At 38.9% G+C, this 19,895-nt stretch overlaps 1 protein-coding gene across 2 annotated transcripts in view; it reads right to left on the bottom strand.

The window, feature by feature from the left end:
- LOC306865043 (uncharacterized protein) overlaps nucleotides 1–16,367 on the bottom strand; it is a 67,271-nt gene extending 50,904 nt beyond the window's left edge. Inside the window, exons 1-2 of one of the 2 annotated variants that reach the window (XM_079409390.1) lie at nucleotides 16,090–16,367; nucleotides 15,933–16,003 (exon numbers count right to left, since the gene is read on the bottom strand). In XM_079409390.1, coding sequence (XP_079265516.1) covers nucleotides 15,933–16,003; nucleotides 16,090–16,118 — 100 coding nt within the window. In that variant the 5' untranslated portion in view covers nucleotides 16,119–16,367. Of the gene's footprint in view, nucleotides 1–15,932; nucleotides 16,007–16,089 lie in introns of both variants that reach the window. The other variant, XM_079409389.1, reaches the window with a different exon arrangement.
- Between the last annotated feature and the right edge of the window lie 3,528 nt (nucleotides 16,368–19,895).

The raw sequence follows: 19,895 nt of genomic DNA, 5'->3' as shown, positions 1-19,895 counted from the left end.
ACAAAGCAGAAACACAGAAGACAACGGGCCAATATCAGCCGCTGAGAAACACAAATACTGCAGATGCTGAGGAGGGGAAGGGAGCGTGTTTATGGTGGCACACGAGGAGATCAGGACCGGAGTATTAGCACTCATCTGTTCCTCTGTTCATTATGTGGATCTGTCACGACTGAGAAATCACTCTGTTCAGATCAGTTTATACCTGAGCCAGCGATACTGCACTAATATCAGCACTGTGCAGTGAGAATCCCATCTACTGTCTCTGAAAGACTCTCTTCTGCTCAAAACAACTGCATTTATTTGATCAAAAACACAGTAAAAACAGTGAAATATTATAATAATGTAAAACAGCTGTTTTCTATGTGAATATGTGTTAAAGTGTAATCTATTTCTGTGATCTGCAGCTGTATTTCCAGCATCATTACTCCAGTCTTCAGTGTCACATGATCTTCAGAAATCATAATAATATACTGATTTACTGCTCAACAAACATTTCTGATTATTATCAATGTTGAACACATTAATATTGTTTGTGGAAACCGTCATACATTTTATTTTTCAGGATTCTTGATTAAATCCTGTTCAATCAAGAAGTTGTCACACTTTACTGTATGAGTTCAGGAAGAATTCTGAGACAATAACAATGCAATTATTTATATTTAAGGTCACTTTTAATATATTTAATGAGTTGTTCATCCATCGAATCTGTCCCTACATTCTGTACAAATCCAGCATAACCTCTACCTCAATATCCCAAATATCAAAAGACTATAGTCATAGCCAGTGCTGGGAAAAGTTACTTTTAAAAGTAATGCATTACAATATCGCATTACTCCCTAATAAAAGTAACTAATTGCGTTACATATTCACTTTTTATGGAAAGTAATGCATTACATTACTTTTGCATAACATTTTAAATCTAGGCTGGGCTTGATTGTTTTTTTATATAAAAAATATATGAAAAGTTCTAATTTGGCATATGTAAAGCTTAAATGAATAAGCCTTAGGCTGAAGTAAAGAAAGCTCAAAAGTCTTTGATCAACAATAAAAAAACAAACGTTATGTTTATCTAAAGGTATGTTTGCTTATTGGTATGGTTGAATTGGATCAATCAGTAAATAAAATGGGATTAAATACATAAAGCATATTTGTGCTATTTAACATAATTAAATATTGCAGGTTTGTGTCATATTTTGAGTTAGCATTTTTACTGTTTTTATATATAAGGTCACACAGCTCCTGGATCGACACATTCTCCAAACCTGTGCGCCGTCGCCCAGAGAACAGGCTTATTCTGTCAGGAGCTCATAAGAGAAGATAAATGCATGAGCGTTTCTCTGGAAGGAGATCAGGTGACGGTGATATGCTCTCAGTCATATCTGATTCTCTGCTCGGCCACTGACAGAGCTTCTTCTCATACCATGAGAAAACACTAGTTCTCTTGTCTTGAAAGAGATTTTAGATGAGTTATGGACCTCTAGACCAGAAGAACTGAGACTTACGGTTTAAGAACTACACTTTCACATTCACTGCACCAGGTTTTACTGTGCGTTACTCATCTACATTAACATTCAAAACCTTTTCTTAAAGAGATTGATCATTTTATTCTTCAAAGACACATTCAATTGATCAAAAGTGACAGTAAAGACATTTTACACAGTTTCCACAACAATATTGAGCAGCACAACTGTGTTCAACATTGATAATAATCAGAAATGTTTCATGAGCAGTAAATCAGTATATTATTATGATTTCTGAAGATCATGTGACACTGAAGACTGCAGTAATGATGCTGTTTTGACTGTGTTGTAAATAAGTGCAGACTTAGGAAAAAAGCTATTTTCAAAATAATTAAACAAATGGCATACATGCATTTCTGCAAAGTTAGTACGAAATGATCGTATCAGTCAATAAATGATGTTTTATTAACAAAGTTCGTGAGGAGCACGTCAGATACTTAGCCTAATTAAACACAAGTGGCACGCAATCAAGTCAATCTACCCACGGATATAAATACAGCTGGCATACCTCCACTCATTTGACGGTCTATCAGCATCCCTCCACCACCCCTTCTCCACCAGTATCACTACGTTCTCACCACACTATGGGGGGTACTCTGGGATACTTCGGGCCATTCCCGAGCTCAGAGCCCTTCCCCAGGACAGCACGCCAACTACGTATTACCATACTCGCCAAATACGCATTACGTAACTCGTGCTAAATATATGTAAGTGTGAGCCGAAATAAGAGCCGCACGTAAACGACTCGACCCATCAGCAGCCTGTCCCAAAATCCAGGCTTTAAGAGCCAGCATGAAGCTTTCCAAAGGAGCAGGAAGAGGAGAAAAAGAAACTGAAAAGAATAATGGAAGGAAAATGGGAGCTGCTTGAGATCTTGCATAACATTAGTGTAGGAATGACAGCTTTCAGGAAAGTTCCTGCCTCTCGTGAAAATTCATTCCAACATGCTTGTAAAAGTGCTGATAAACTCATCAATACTGTCCTAAAGTGCTCTATGAAAACTGGCCTGAACCCTAATAACAGAAACTCAAGCAGAAGTTTTATATTCCTGTCAAGTCATCAGTGATGAATGAGACGAGAAGCTTCATCTGGCAGTGAAGCATCATTCTTCAGATGCTCTTTATGAAGAATCCTGCAGTCACATCCTCTCTCACACACACAAGTTCCCAAACCACAGACGAGTTACACACACACCTCACTTCTGTCTGTGTGATTATGATTCAGATTATAAAACTCCACAGAAACCATCGGGAGATCCTCATCCTCTGCTGCAAAGCCAACATAAACACAGCACACTTCTGCAGGGATGCACTGTATAATGCTACTGTACTTATTAAATATGAATTAATAATGCCATGGCTCTGTAATAACAATCAAGTCGCAGTGGAAATCAAGGTTCCATATAATGGAAATGAGTAAAATAATATTTAAACAATACTTTAACAACTATTCAAGGAAACCTTCATCAAGAAACAAATGATTCACTTTTTAACCCTCTGATGCTTGATGCCCAATATTTAACCGGTCAGGTTATGGTTATTTTCTGTTGCAATACAGAGATGTGACTCAAAATACATCATTTTGAGTGAATAGTACTCTCTCAATCATACTGATCAATATTGTATATTCAATTTGAAGTTCTCATTACACCTATTTTTGCATTAAGTTTACCTTTGTACACACACACACACACGCACACACACACGCACACGCACACACTCTCACATACACTCTCACACACACACACTCACACTCTCTCACACACACACACACAATCACACTCTCTCTCACACACACACACACTAACACTCTCTCACACACACTCACACTCACACACACACACACACTCACACTCTCTCACACACACACACACACACACACTAACACTCTCTCACACACACTCACACTCTCACACACACACACTCACACTCTCTCTCACACACACTAACACTCTCTCACTCACACTCTGACACACACACACACACACTCTCTCACACACACAGACACTAACACTCTCTCACACACACTCACACTCACACTCACACTCTCACACACGCACACACTCTTACACACACTCTCACACACACACACACACTCACACTCTCTCACACACACACACACTAACACTCTCTCACACACACACACACACACACACACTCTCTCTCTCTCTCTCTCACACACACTCTCTCACTCACACTCACACACACACACACACTCACTCACACTCACACTCACACAAGAAGAAGCATATTCAGACATCTTGGACGGTCCCTGAGGAGCAGTATGTCACAGCTCAGGGTTTGATTGAGTATCTGAGTGTGCTGCGAGGGTTACTCAAGAGCTTCTCAATCACAAACAGCTTTTGTGAGGCTCATTTTCCACATCGCTGAACCTGCGCTCCTCCAGTCTCACTCCGACCCCCAACACAAGCACAGATGACCGGCTTCAAACGCCTCTTAAGTTCACAAGCTCCATCTGCTTCTGGCCTTTAATGCTTTTCCAGTTTACAGCTACAGTAAGTGGACTGACGGATGTGAGCATATATTTACAGGATTCTGGGAACATTTCAGAGGAAATAGCATGACCTGCTCCACCAATCCAGCTTTAGAGTCATTTCACTAATTCAGGACTCAAACAGTGTGACCTAATTATTATATATCAATATATATCTAATTCTTCATGAATTCACTAACAGCTGCAGGAGTGAGCTACAGCAGCATTGAGCTGAGAGCGGCTCATGAATCTGTATGTTCAGTGTTTAATGGGAAACCCTTAACTCCACGTGTGCATCCACACATAAATCAGACCATCCAGCCATATAAATCTGAACCTGAGGCTCTACAAATGATCTAGAAAGCTTTCTGACAGGTTTGTGGCAGTCGGACGACTTTCTCTGCTTATATATGACTTATGAGTCAGCCTCATGACGATGAATCAGCCTACAGGGATGAGGTGCAGCACCTGGCTGTGTGGTGTGCCACCAACAATCTACAGCTAAACACCCAGAAGACAAAGGAGATCATTGTGGACTTCAGGCGGACTAGGAGTCATGCACACACACCCATCTACATCAACGGAGCTGAAGTGGAGCGTGTGTCGAGTTTCAAGTTCCTTGGCATCCACATCTCTGATGACCTCACCTGGTCCCATAACACCTCTACTCTGGTCAAAAAGGCACAGCAGCGCCTTTACTTCTTAAGGAGCCTTAAGAAAGTTCACCTGAATCCCAGGATCCTTGTGGAATTCTACCGCTGTACCATTGAGAGCATACTCACGAACTGCATCTCAGTATGGTACAGCAATTGCTCCGCATCTGACCGCAAAGCACTCCAGCGGGTGGTGAAAACTGCTCAACGGATCACCGGCACCCAGTTAACTTCCATTGAGAACATTTATTATAAGCGCTGTCTGGGCAGGGCAAGAAACATCATCAAGGATGCCTCTCACCCTAACCATGGACTTTTCACCCTCCTTCCATCCGGCAGGCGTTACAGGTGCCTACGCTCTCGCACTAGTAGGCTCAGGAAGAGCTTCTTCCCCGAGGCTGTGACACTTCTGAACGCCACACCACCAATCTAACCTGCACCTGCTTATTACTGCACTGGTCACAGTACTTTACACACATGCATTTGCACTACTCTTATTTTGCACAGACTGTACAAGTTATCACACTATAAACTGTATAAAGTTGTTACTACACAAAGCACAGTAAAATATTTCTATAAAATATTGCACTACTGCTATTTTGCATAGAATACATTGTCCTATCAATATTTTGCACACTCATCCAGCTGTATTTATTTATTACCACTGTTCTCACGTTTCTGCTGTTCATAATGTATATAATCCTACATTGCTCTGTTCATAATGTACATACAATCCCTACATTGCATTCCTATTTATATTCTGTATATACTCTGCTCAATACTGTATATAGCAATTCCACTGTACATTCTGTAAATCATATCTTCATTTACTCTGCACTTATATGTATATAAAACACTATATTCTTGCACTTCTGGTTAGATGCTAACTGCATTTCATTAGCTCTGTACTTGTACTCTGCATAAATGACAATAAAGTTGAATCTAATCTAATCTAATCTAATGAGGCTTTACAGCACAAAACTTCAGGAAAAATACGACTGGAACATTCATAGCACTTTTTTCATTAGCTTGTCATAGGGGAAGTTTCTGGTTTTGCATCCAGAGGTTTACAGGAAACAATATTGTTTTAAAATGCTGGATCTGCACAGTTTGAGTCTCTTGAAATGAAAAACAACTTAGTTTGCAACTCTCAGCCAGTTAAATCTGGAGTTCAGCTGTTTTAGTTATAGGAGACCACCTGGTTTGACCAGTCCAAAGCCCTAAAACTAGCGTCTGAAACCCTCTGAAACTAGGCTGCCTCTTTTTAGAGGTGGGAGATTTGCTGAAAGATTTCAAATCATAGTAAACATAGTAAACATTCACTAATCAACCATAAAACCCAGCTCAACTCAAACTATCAAACCAAAGCCCTGCTGCGGCTCTTCTCTCATTCCTCAGATTCACTGAATCCTGTAAATCCTCCTCTATCTGCTCATCACACCTGCTTCTCCAAGCTCGTCAAATATAAGTCATTATTTCAGATTTAAATCATTATTCAATGATAATGTCCTCTCCTGTGAGCAGCTGCAACCGAATCAGTGAATCAGTAGACTAGTGAATCGTTGGATCAGTGAATTAGTGAATTGGGGAATCAGTGAATCAGTGGATCAGTAGATCAGTGAATCGTTGAATCAGTGAATCGGTGAATCAGTGGATCGGTGGATTAGTGAATCGGTGAATCAGAGAATTAGTGAATCGGGGAATCAGTGAATCGGTGGATCAGTGAATCATTGGATCAGTGAATCGTTGGATCAGTGAATCGTTGGATCAGTGAATCGGTGAATCAGTAGACTAGTGAATCGTTGGATCAGTGAATTAGTGAATCGGGGAATCAGTGAATCGGTGGATCAGTGAATCATTGGATCAGTGAATCGTTGGATCAGTGAATCGTTGGATCAGTGAATCGGTGAATCAGTGGATTAGTGAATCGGTGAATCAGAGAATCAGTGGATCAGTGAATTGGGGAATCAGTGAATCAGTAAATCAGTGGATCAGTGAATCGGTGGATCAGTGAATCGGTGGATCAGTGAATCGGTGAATCAGTAGACTAGTGAATCGTTGGATCAGTGAATTAGTGAATCGGGGAATCAGTGAATCGGTGGATCAGTGAATCCGTGGATTAGTGAATCAGTGAATCGGTGGATCAGTGAATCGGTGGATTAGTGAATCAGTGAATCGGTGGATCAGTGAATCCGTGGATTAGTGAATCAGTGGATCAGTGTGTTGAATTTAAGAACTAGATCAACCTGATTCATGAACAAATCATTCAGAATGGTTTTGTGGCCTGAATCAACAGATCATCAGACTCAATTTGTTCACAAATCAGACAAACGCTTCTCTCAAAAAAACATTCTCACTGGCTTGTTTTTGTTCTGTTCCTCACATAAAACCATCATATGAATTCGGAAGACATGCAAAAAGCTGCACAACCACTTCATGGTGTGATTTGATCATTTCAGAACTTGACAAACTCAGTTCTAATTCACTGTGGTGACTTTAAAAGAATCAGCAAGAATACAGAACTGCTAAAGAACATGATAAATGACCATTGTTCTTCTTATCAAAGTTTTTAGCTTACGCCACAAAAACAGTGGAACATTTGACCAAAATAATCAAAGCGCTGAAACCTTGTGAGCTGCCATCACAAACACGAGCCTCGCGAGGGATGGACGAGGATATTTGATTAATGAAGCTTCATCTGCTCTGATCCAGCCAAACACTTACATAAACACTGCTGCTCTCCAGTAGCGCTCTTCTGTGCTTTGCGCAACTGAGAACACATCCCTGCATTTAATATGCTGTTTTTACATGAAGCCATTCAAGCCCAATACACTTCAGCATATTAGCTTATTAAAGAAATCACATTTAGGAAAGGAAATTGCCTTGGCATGAGCATAAATCAGCATCGCTGGAGGTTATTACAGATTGCACATCCAGACAGCTTCAACCAATCAAAGAGTGTCCAGAAAGCGATCTGTCTGTTCATTTTCTCAGGCTCACAGAGGCTTTTATTGCTCTTTTTCTCAGTCTGAGTTCCTCCAGGAGCCTGGGAACTTTCTGAAGATGCTCTTATATTTGTCCTCTAGTCTCCACTTCCGGAGGCCCAAAGCGTCCCTTATGAAAGACCTACTGTCTTTTACTTTTATTGGGCCACAATAGCATGTTGGATCTGAATCAGCAAATGCTCCTGTAGAGCTGCTGTTCAGATCTTCAACTCTACAATCGCTGGATTGAAGCGGCCAATCTGGAGCATAATTTGGATCACCCACAACAACTAAAACATTACAGTTGCTTTCCAAATCAGCTATACAGATTCACTTTCTGAGCTTCTCCAGATAGGTCTGAATTTGAGAATGATGTGGAATTAGAGTCAATTTGAGATTCGTCTTTCAATTTTGAAGCTGGAATGAAAATGATAAAGAAGTTTTCATTTTAAGTGCAAAGTGCTGCTGTTTTGAAAAAAGCCTCTCAGTTTGGAAACTATAAGCTTATATCATAAATCAAATAGCTGAATTCTGGTTTGGCATTAAGTGTTAAATTAATGAATGTAAATATACTAAGTCAGGACCACAGCATCAATATAATCATTACTATTGTGTTTAAAATACACAACCATTCAAAACTTTTGGTTCAGTATGATTTGTTATACTAGAAATTAATACTTTCACTGATCAAGGATGCATCTTTTGAACTTTCTATTCATCTGTGAATCCTGAAAAATAAAATGCATCACAGTTTCCACAAAAATATTGTGCAGCACAACTGTGTTCAACATTGATAATAATCAGAAATGTTTGTTGATCAGTAAATCAGTATATTATTATGATTTCTGAAGATCATGTGACACTGAAGACTGCAGTAATGATGCTGGAAATACAGCTGCAGATCACAGAAATACATTACACTTTAACACATATTCACATAGAAAACAGCTGTTTTACATTATTATAATATTTCACTATTTTTACTGTATTTTTGATCAAATAAACACAGCCTTGGTGAGCAGAACCGACCCCAAATGTTTGAACGACACAACATTAATGTCCAACACATCAAGTTCTCAGTCAAAACAGCAGAACAATTCATGTTGATGTCGTCAGCTCAGTAAAGCGGTTTTCTTCCCCAAGGGCACATGTAGATTTGGTCTCACAGGACACAATAAAGCTTTGTAAACAATGTCATTTACATTGCATGGTGATGTGTTGTTCCACACACATTAAATCCTGGACAATTATGAACTGACAGGCGTTTCTCCTGGGGCGTTGGACTCTAACAGCCGAAGCTGGCAACAGACCCAGCGTCATCATCTCAGGACCGAAGCCGATCACCAGAGGACAGCCTGGACTTTGATTGTGATTGGGCTAATTAACTCACAGCAGAACCAGCTGAATGCACATATTTTTATGACGTTGGCTGGAATGCACTGTGACTCATGAGAATGAGATGTTTAAGCTGCTCTTGCAGGACTTCCCTCTGTGTATATTAGAGCAGAATCAGAAGTGCATCTGAGCGCTTGTTTAGCGCTGCATGTTTCGTGAGCTGTAGATGCTCTGATCCACACACAGAAATTCACTGTATCATCTTAAATACCAAAGGAAGCAGCAGTGGATGTCTCTATTAAGCTTTTAACAGCCTAATCAAGATAGCAGGAAAGCCGTGATTAGCAGCTCAAATGATGTTTGGGTTTGCAGCGAGAGCTACTGGAGAGTTCAGATTTGCCCGGTTGAGAAACACAGGCCGCTGATGTCCTGCAGGGAATTACAGTCATCTGAGCATCTAACAGTTTTTCGCTGGTCTCCTCTTGACCAAGTAACCAGATCTTGGCCAGAATATATGACCTTATGCTGATTAGTCAAAGATCTGGCAGCAAGAGACTTCAACTTAGCTTAGTTTTTATTCTAGGTGAATAGAAGGCACATACAATTGAAACGAAGCAGAACTAAATCATTTTCTGAAAGTAATCCAATGAAGGGAACACCCATGATTAAATCTGCATGTTCTGTGGTGATTCACGAAGAATGAAATGTGTCTTCTGAAAATTGGACATGATGTCCAAGTTGTTTTAATCACCGATTCATTAAGGAAATCAGCTAATAGCGCTAACACAATTCAACTGAACACAAATGTTTGTGAATGATCGGACTAGTTTCAACAGAAAGGAGAGATGTTCATGCTGAAAACTATTTTATGAGGTGATGATTTCATGCTCACGCTGTGAATCATACAGAAAGGTGCAATGTTTTTGTAAAATATGTAAGAATGAAGGTCCACTGCTAAACCTAATCATCACTGAGGCGTATGCAGATCATATGAAAACATATGAGATCATACTAATTCATATTAGCCACTATATTGCCAATCTGTAAAATAGATATGATCTGCCATGAGATTGGTATTTCTCAAGACTGAAATTCACAAAATATATATTTTTATTAATTTATTAGTGATGCCAGAAACCCTCAATATTCACCATCAAAAACATTTACACAAGAAATCAAAAGGAATATGCTCTCATTGATGCATCTGTTCACACTATCATTAAGCATTCCCTGTAATTCATTTCACTTCCGTCACCTAACAGCTCTAGAAATACCAGCTTTTATTGCGTTTTTCACCAGTGTGGTTAGAAGGATATATGGATATACATCTGAAGGCAGGAAGGTCATATCCTGTCTTTGTTGGCAACATTAAAAACATTTACACCCCTGTTCTATTGTCCAGAGCTGACAAGAACTTTCCACTTACTCACTTCTGCCAAACTACATGAGAAAAGCACAACAGCAGTCATGAATTCCATATGTGTGAGTTTAACATGGCTGCTGATGATATATTCACTGATAATAACACTATTCACAGAAAACCAGCCAACACAGGCCCAAAATGTGCATCTACACACATTCCCACAAAAACACACATAAGCGTATAGAGATCACTGCGGTTTCCAGCTGAAATGAACACTAGTGGAAGTAAAACACCAAGAACTTTTTACACAAACTATGATTACAGTGGCGGATTATTGATCAATAAAGACTTATTTTCCTGCGTTTCCTCGCACTATACTATGTTATGAGCTCAAAACACTTTTATCAGAGTGCATGAATTGCAAAAATATATATTTTGATGTTTGCATCACATAAGCAGCTTTATATGTTTGGCTTTCTGATGTAGTAAACGTGCTCATTAGCGCACCCGGTACAGCATTACACCTGTGAAGTGCTCAGGTATGAGTCCATTTAACATGAGTCATAATAAAAAAAGCTCTTTCTTAGAAATGCCTGGCATGTTTTTCAATGGCTCTGGATTGAAATGGTTTTCTCTCTACACAAACTGAGTGTAGTCTCTGAGCTTAAGATTTCAATAATCAGCTAGAAAGAAATATTACAATTTATTAGTACTTTATATCATGTCTCTCGAATAAAAACCCATAAGAAGAAAACAAAACATGTTTTCACCTATCTATATTTTCCAAAGGTCAAAGATCAGTGGGGTGTCTGTATGTCAAATGCAAACAATTAGGCTGAGTACAATGGGAATGTGTTTTTCTGTTAAGGCCATGGAACCATCCAGTCATGCTTTCCTGTTGTGGTTTGTGTCTCATGGACGTTTCATTCGTGTTATTCCTTCTCTCCAGTCAGACTTCCCTGCCCGGATGGCAAAAATAATCCTCTGTTTGAACATTCCTGTTGTGATGACATAATAGGAAAAGGATAGGTAGGTACGAGTGCAAACACTCTCCATCTGCCTCTAACTGCTGTTTTAACCTTTTCATGCTCTTTTGAAATATGAGCGCTTAAACGTCATCTGTAAGGGAGCGGGGAGGATGGTACTGTATATAATATATATGTGTGTTATGAAGTGCTCTTGCTATATCTTCAGTGTGATGTATACAGCAGAAGCAGCTCAGAGCAGATAGTTTGACCCAGGGTAGACAGCGGCTCTCGGCTCGTGTGTGTTGATATTAAGCATACTGGAGATGGTACAGGCCTCTCAAGACGGAGGACTGGATTGGATTGCTCAGCTGTTATTCTGATTGCACAATGACAGAAGATAAACAGGCCTCATTTGACTTCTTGGCTTGTAGGAAACAGTGGCCGTGTGCATAACACAGCTTAATATGGTCATCCTGTTCTGTACTCACGGATTTTAACTGTTTAGAAGAGTGGAAACCACATTCTACAACCAAAAATCACTCCAGAAACATTCAGGTAGCGACAATTATATTATATTAGGGTACCATAACATATCACATGAAAAAAAAAAAATACAGATTTTTTTTTGTTTTTTTTTTTGTTAATGTATTTAATTTTTTTTTTCATGCGATATGTTATGGTACCTTAATGATAATTGGATTTTTTTTTAATGGGCCAATATTAGAATTTTTTTTTACAAATTAATAAATTAATTAAAATATTTATTTAGATATTTAATTTTTCATTTAGTTTTTTACATTGGATTTAGATCACCTTTATCATCATCTTATCCTCACTTCACAATAAACAGGTTTCCATCCATGTTTCTTGTTCACAGCTGGTCACTGGTTATCATCACTATGTAAAGCATTATTATTTCAGATTAGAGGATTCACTTCATATTGTCATACACTGCTATCTGTATGCAGCCAATATGTTTCAACAAGCAGTTTGCAAACATCATAGCAGATCTGGGTAAATCAATAGAAACACATTAAGTGCTGTTTTCATTGACTCTCACATTAAAATCAAACAGCCATTAACATCAGAAGACCCTTCACAATGAGAAAAACTAAACTCTGCGGTTAAAGCAGTAGAACATGCCACTGTTTCCTCCAAAACAGAATTAGCATCTCCTACAATGAGTCTCCTGTTCTCCAGGCCAGCGAGGGAAAAGATGAGACGTCTTTTTACCATTCTTGTTTGGACACTCTTGCACATTTCCTTTGATGGAGTTTTATCCTTTGCCTAATATTTTCCAGAAATTGGAGGCAGACGTGTCAGAGCAGAGGAAGAGAAATCTTCTCACACTGTCAATCCAAATGTTTTAATATCATGGTGTCATAATAATGCATTCCTCCACAGCAACAACTGCATTATGCAACAGACACACACACACACACACACACACACACACACACACACACACACGCGCGCGCGCGCGCGCACACACACATACACACACACACAGACACACACGCACACACGCACGCACACACACACGCACGCACACACGCACGCACACACACACGCACGCGCACACACACGCACACACGCAAGTATATAATGAAGTGTACTGTATATATTCAGATAGCTGATTCTGTTAACAAATGGTGATCTCTCTCTTCTTCAAATGTCTAAGGAACATTGTAAAGACAAAGAATAGGAGGAAGTCCTTTTTATGATACGCTAAAAGATGAGCAGGTGAATTACGTCCTCCTCGACCGCATTAAAGCACCTGGAGATCCTGTCCAAGCCTCAAACAAACCCAAAACTAATGTGATTATACGACTGTCAAACCCCAGCTAGAATTTACACAAGAATATAAACTCTAGAGAGCAAGAAACAGTGCTATTTCATCAGCACTGTGAACATTTACAGCGACCACAGAAATGACATGCCGCATAAAACAATTTCATTAACATCGTTCACTGAACACCATTAGAAACTAACAAATGAGGTCAGATTATATTATTAGACTGGTTTATTAATCTCAATAACTGCTTACATATTATAGCATGCTTTCTGGAAACCTCCACAGCTACTAGACTCTTAAAATGAAAGGAACTAGACTGGCATTGATGCGTTCATGAAGCGTTTCCACTGCACAAAAGATTCTTGAAAATGTTCTTGACACTAACAAAAATTGGTTCTTTTAAGAACTGTTCACTGAAAGGTTCTTTGGGGAAACAAAAATGGTTCTGGCATTGCTGCAAAAGAGGAGAAACTCCTGAACAATGCTCAACGTTTCAAAGGTTTGAAGGCAATTCTTCAGTAGGATCAAAAGATCGCGTCAGCGTCCACATTAGGACTGCTTCTGAAGGTAAGGAGAAAAGTAACTGTAATACAAACTAAACAAGAACAGAGGAACCAGATCTACCGGAAATCAAAGCCCTGGAGGACCTGCTAAAACTCAGTTTGTGAACACTGAGCCAGGCCAGTATTGAGTCAGTGAAATACAACATCCTCAACCGAGTGGAAAATGGTGTTTGAATCCAGGTAGATTTTACATTTAACTGCCACTTTACACAGAAAAACTGAATCTGAAAAAACACAACCTTAAACTGCGAGGTCAGCTGAACTGTGTGGACGCAGCAGTAAAGAACAAACGTGTTTAAGATGGGAAGTTTGTGCATCAAACAAACATCAGATTTAGAAAAGCAGCTGCTCTTTGGCCGGTTTCTGTGGAAACAGCTCTATTCTTTGTGTTTACAGCTGGGGCTGGAAATATTTGTCCCAAATCAGTCGTCTGGCCGAGCGCTTCACAATCATCTATCATCATATTACAGGAGCTCTGCTGAAATCTGAATCTGTGGGAGGAACATCACACTCTTTCCTCCAGCTTAAAGGAATAGTTCACCTAAAAACTACACTTCTCTTCATTTACCCAGCCTCATTTAGGATTTCTGTCCATGCAATGAAAGTCAATGGGGTCCAAAACAAATCACTCTAGATGAGCAAGCTTTTCTCCTGCATTCGGTGTAATGTGTCAAACATCAGCTGATTTCTGAGCAGAGAAGCTGCAGAGTTATTGAAGCCCGTTAATAACAGCCAAGCCATTCCTCAAAACATATTAAGTTCATTATTAACATGAAACGAGGTCAAGAATGCGATCCTTTGGCACGGGTCCCGTTTGGACCGAGTTTGAACAGCTCTGCGTTATTTTACAGATGAAACACAATCGGCTTTTGTGGACATGATGTCATCCTTAGGGAAGATTACTCGCGCTCCGCCGCTTGACATCACGCCAGTTTGACCGAACGGAGTCACTGTGCCAACTATCTGTCATTATGAGGGTAATTGAGGTAAAGAAACAGGGTTTATCCATCTATGACCACCTTCTGTGACCTTGAGCTCCCTCATCAAACTATGAGCCTCACCTGGATACAGTCTTAATACTACCAAGGAAAAACTATAAAAATAGCAAGTATGGACATAAATGAATAAATCACGTTGCAGCAACAGTTAATTGAGTTCTGCAGTGTCAGCGCTCTGAGCAAACCACATCATCATCATCATCATCATCATCATCATCTGAGCTCAATCTGATTCATTCTTTCATTCACCTGTCTGTTATGAGCATTTATGGGTCTTGTATCACCCTGTTTTAATAATGACAAAAATATCACATTATTGCAATTGCACACAGAATACATCCACATGAAATCTTGAACTCTTTTTGGCACGTGGTGTGGTCAGTAAAACATCAGAGGACTTTTTTTTGTGAGTAAACTTTTCTCTGAGAAAAGCAACACTTTTTTTTTGGTCAAGAGAACGCTAAATTTTTGTTGAAAAGTATTTTTACAGAAATGAACACAGGAGCTCATGAAAGAACAGCTTTCGGTTTTAAATAACTGTGTGTATATGATATTTTCAACAATATAATATGGCAAAGGTGTTTGCAAGGTAAGACAAATGTGTGCTTTTGAGATGTGTTTGTGATCTTTTGAATGCAGTGCTTCATTTTGCAAGAGATGTGAGGCATTTTGTGTGTAATTCTTGGATTCTTGTGTAAAGTTTTGGAAAAAAGAGGCAAAGTTTTGAAAATGTGTGTAAACAGCTGAAAAAACCTGTAAGATTATAAGAACAATCATTTATAAATGAAATATAATTAGCTTTTACAACAGGCTACTAAAATGAATGTACATCTCTCAGCTGGAGAAAACGTTGCGAGTAATAAAATGCTGTTGTTTATTAAAATCAACTTCTTTTCATTGACAGGACAAATCTGTCATAAAGTCATCTCATAAACACATCTCCAGCGCATTTCATGTGTTACATTTCTGCTAAACTGTTATTAAAGTAACTTACTTTTAGCTCCATCAGTCACATTTCAAGCTTTACTCCCAATTCTGTTATTAATCCTGGTAAATACCAAAATCATCGCCATGACGCCACGCACGCGTCGATTCTCGTGAGTTGACTCGCGAACCGATTCAGCTGCGAACCGATTCATTAAAAAGACTCAAAAGAATCGAACACCCTACCTCTAACTGTATTTTTTTCTGCATCTAATATAAACGTGTAAAGCATAAAAAGGCGTCTGGTTTGCTTCTCTAAAACATGTAGTGGCATACCTGACTCAAAGTGCTGGAAGGCAACCCCAGAAGAACAGAAGCACACAGTAATGAAAGTCCAGCACCAGGCTCTGCTGAGGAGAAATAAAGATGAGGCGAGATGTTTCTCAGAAGCAAATGAATGAAATATGTAAGCGCAGGTCAGAAGTTGAGTCACCTCTGCGCTGGATCTCTTGCTGACCCCATGTCTCTCACAGCTGTCCTTTGCTCGGTCTGTCAGAGAGACTCTTCTCCTCTCCTCTCCTGATCCAGCAGCTCCACGTGAACAAAGGCAGTCTCAGTTCATCCAGACTCGCTCAAACACTGAAATACGACTCCGAGCTGTAGCTCCCACCTCCTCAGCCCTCCACATTCAGATGCAAACCCCTCACCTCACAAACATCAGCGCTCATCTGCTCTGTGTCCATGCTCTCCTCACATTACATCAGTTTGCCTGGATTCTGCATGATTCTACAGCTTATATGTGAATGCAATCTACTGTATATGAACTCTGTAACTGCATAAGACCAGAGCAAGTAGTTTATTTGTGCATCTATTAGAAGATATATAATGCACAGAAGTCCTGAAATGACAAAACAGTCATTGCATTGGTTAATAAAATATTAAACCAACAAATGCTGCAAGAACTTTTCTCAGAACTCACTCTCAGATGATTTTTTTTTCTGATTAGTCTATTTTCTTTTTTAGTACGTGTAAATTCTTAAGTTCATTCTGTGTCCCAGCAGATGAACCGCTGCTGTAATTGACCCACTTACATCTGAGCTCCAAAAATCTGCTGAAATGCTTTGAGTCTTAATTCTGAACAGTATGTAGAGACTGGGGCTAGTCACTCATGATGCAAAGTATAAGAGCTGCTTTTGCATGTTACCTTGCTTTTTTACTTTTTACACTGCAAAAAAAATGCTTTTCTTACTTAGATTTTTTTGTTTTGTTTCGAGCCAAATTTATTTAGAAATTCTTAAATCAAGAAAGATTTTCTAGATAAGTAAAAATTATTGTTAAAATCTTGTTTTCAGAAAAAAACGTCAAAATTAAGTGAGTTTTTGCTTGAAACAAGCAAATGGGGTAAATAAAATAATCTTGTTTTCTGTTTGAAATAACATTATTTTGCTTGTTCTAAGCAAAAACTCACCTAATTTTGACGTTTTTTTCTGAAAACAAGACAATACTTTTTTACCTATCTAGAAAATCATTCTTGATTTAAGAATTTCTAGATATTTTGGCTGGAAACAAGACAAAAATCTAAGTAAGAAAAGCATATATATATATATTTTTTGCAGTGTAATAAACAGATTTGTACGTTTTGTTCTCACTTATTCAATTAACCTTTTATTTTATGTAGTCAAAACTTTGTTATCTATACAGAATATTATTTTTACATAAAAAAATATAATTACAATTTAAATAAATCACAAATAAAATAAACCCATCCTTGTAATATACACTACAAAGTGAATTCAAATTAAATAATTAAAATTACAGATATTGAAGAGTGACTTTATTATCCAGATACTTTCTGGGGCCTTCAAGATACATAAATAACACATAAAATACGTGAAAAAACTGTGATGATTGAAACTGTGCTTTTTTGAAATTCAAGTCATCTTATGTCTTATCAAGCACATGTTCTGCATGAAACCCAATGCAGTATTTAAGAAGGAGTGAATCTGACGCAGGGCGATCACATCTCAACACTAAATCATTTACACAAACAGTTCTGTTAGTCGTATCTCAATCCTTCAGCATTCAGCAAAGACCACCACGATATCTGCCAGTGCTTCAGAAACCTGATGACTCTGAGACCCTGACAGAAGAAACTCACAGCTTTGATATCATGTCTGCATGTCCAAGCAGTGAGCTGGTGTTTGTGATATAATTATAAATGTGTGCTGGACATGCATGCATGCAATGCATTTATTTAATGGCCTTCACCTGCAGTTGTGTTACACTTAAATCCTCAGACGCCTCAGATGAGTAAACACCTGATTTTAGAGGAGTTTGCCAGACATCTGAGGCTGTTTTACTCCAGCAGTGAATGTGGAAATTCTCAGAGGATTTGCATGAAATCATTTTTCTTTCAGATTTGAGAATAACAGGGACTTTCCTAAAATTGCTGCCCAATTTTTAAGGGAGTTACACCATCTACAGCAACAAATAACATATTTTGTGCTTGCGAATACTGAGATTTGATGCATTAAAAGGGGCAGATGTTTTAAGGATGATGACATAATGCAAGCCAATTGATCAGTAAACGCTTAGTGACAGCCAATGAACTGAGGGTGAACACATTTACAGCAGAGTTTCATTTTGGGGTGAACTACTCCCTAAATAGTTTGATTGCGTAAAAAAAGCAGCATGAAGATTACTTAGAATATCCTCCCTTGTGTTCCACAGAAGAAAGAAAGTCAGGTTTGGAACAACATGACGGTGAGTAAATGATGACAGTGTTTTATTTTTTGGATGAACTCTGTCTTTAACCGGTGTCTGGTTAATGGAATTGAGTCTAGACCAAGTTTTTTTTATTGTCAAAACAAGACGTTACTCAGTGTGAGGAGAAGCTCGTACAAACCACTGACTTTGTGTTGAGGATTTCTTCACTTTGACTCACATTCCCTCAGCGGTCAACACAATAGATGAGTTAATTCCTGCTGGTGTGAGACGTCTAGGATACATGCAGCAGATCTTCAATAAGAGACGTTCTTCCGTCATCACGCGAGTGGAATTCACTCCCACAGGCTCTGCGGGGTTCGAAGATAAAAGCAGATGAGATTCCTGTTCCCCAGCAGCCTGATATAGCAGCGTCCTGATAAACCCTCATCAGACACAGACCGGGGCTCAGACAGACTCGAGGGCTGCCGGATTTGTGTCTGTACTGCTAACCTGGCGCCCATCGACACTCGACTCGATCTGTAAGACATCATATCTGCAACACTGAACATCTGGGTCATTTTGTAATTACTGGCACAGTCTGATATCAAAACAACAAATATGACATTTCAAGGCAGCTCCAGTGACTTTCTCATTAAAGCAAACAGAAAGCGTATAGCTCTGGATCACATTGTCCTATTCATTAGTGAGGTATGTAGTTAAATTCATGTGGCAGGGACTTGCTCTGGGATTGAGAAAGTAGGTTGAGTTGCTCAAGGAAGGATTTCCATGGCAATATGGAGTTGTTGTATGAAAATACTGGCTGTCAGTCGAGGAGCAGCGTGACTCAGCGCTGATTCAGTCGTGAGAATCCTGCTGGAAACTCAGGCCTTCTCTCATGCTCTGTAGTGACTGGACAGATGTTCAGCGGGCCTCGCGGTTCTCGAGGCCATTCAGTTCACTGTCTGGAAAACATTTTTATTTGGTGAGCAAAAAAAGAAGCACGTATTAGCATGCTTTTAAAATTAATCATTAATTATGGAAATCATATGCTTTAGTAGAATATTCTTAAGTTTGAACTGGATAAAAAGTAGTAGCGCCTGAAAGTAGTCCCCAGCTAGGTAACTAGTTATGATATAGCTGGGAATAATGCAAAACTGAAATAATGAAATACACATTAATTTAACAACATTAGACGTAACATACAACCCTACTGTACAAAGCTGATAAGAAACAACTAGAAAGAAATAGTTATTTCAACAACAACAAAAAAAAAACATCAAATTTGAAATGTAACAGGGAATTCTGGGAATGCCAATTTACGGTTATTCACTGTAAATTATATGTTCTTGTTCAATTCAGTTGAAAAATAAATTGCATATCAAGTCCAATACAGTTTTCCACCGTCTGTTTTAGGGGAACTTACCGTTAACCATTTAACAGGTTTTTACCCTAGCATTTTTACAGTCTTTTACCGTTAAATTCATGGTCATTTTTATTAACTGCAATTAAATGAAGATGTAGTTTAAAATCACCTTTGAGTGTTTTTCACCCATGCATGTAGTGCATCGTTATATGTAATTTCATAATTCTATT

The sequence above is a fragment of the Barbus barbus genome, assembly GCF_936440315.1.
Source record: "Barbus barbus genome assembly, chromosome: 46".
Taxonomy (NCBI): domain Eukaryota; kingdom Metazoa; phylum Chordata; class Actinopteri; order Cypriniformes; family Cyprinidae; genus Barbus; species Barbus barbus.
This window is presented reverse-complemented; position numbering and strand designations above follow the sequence as displayed.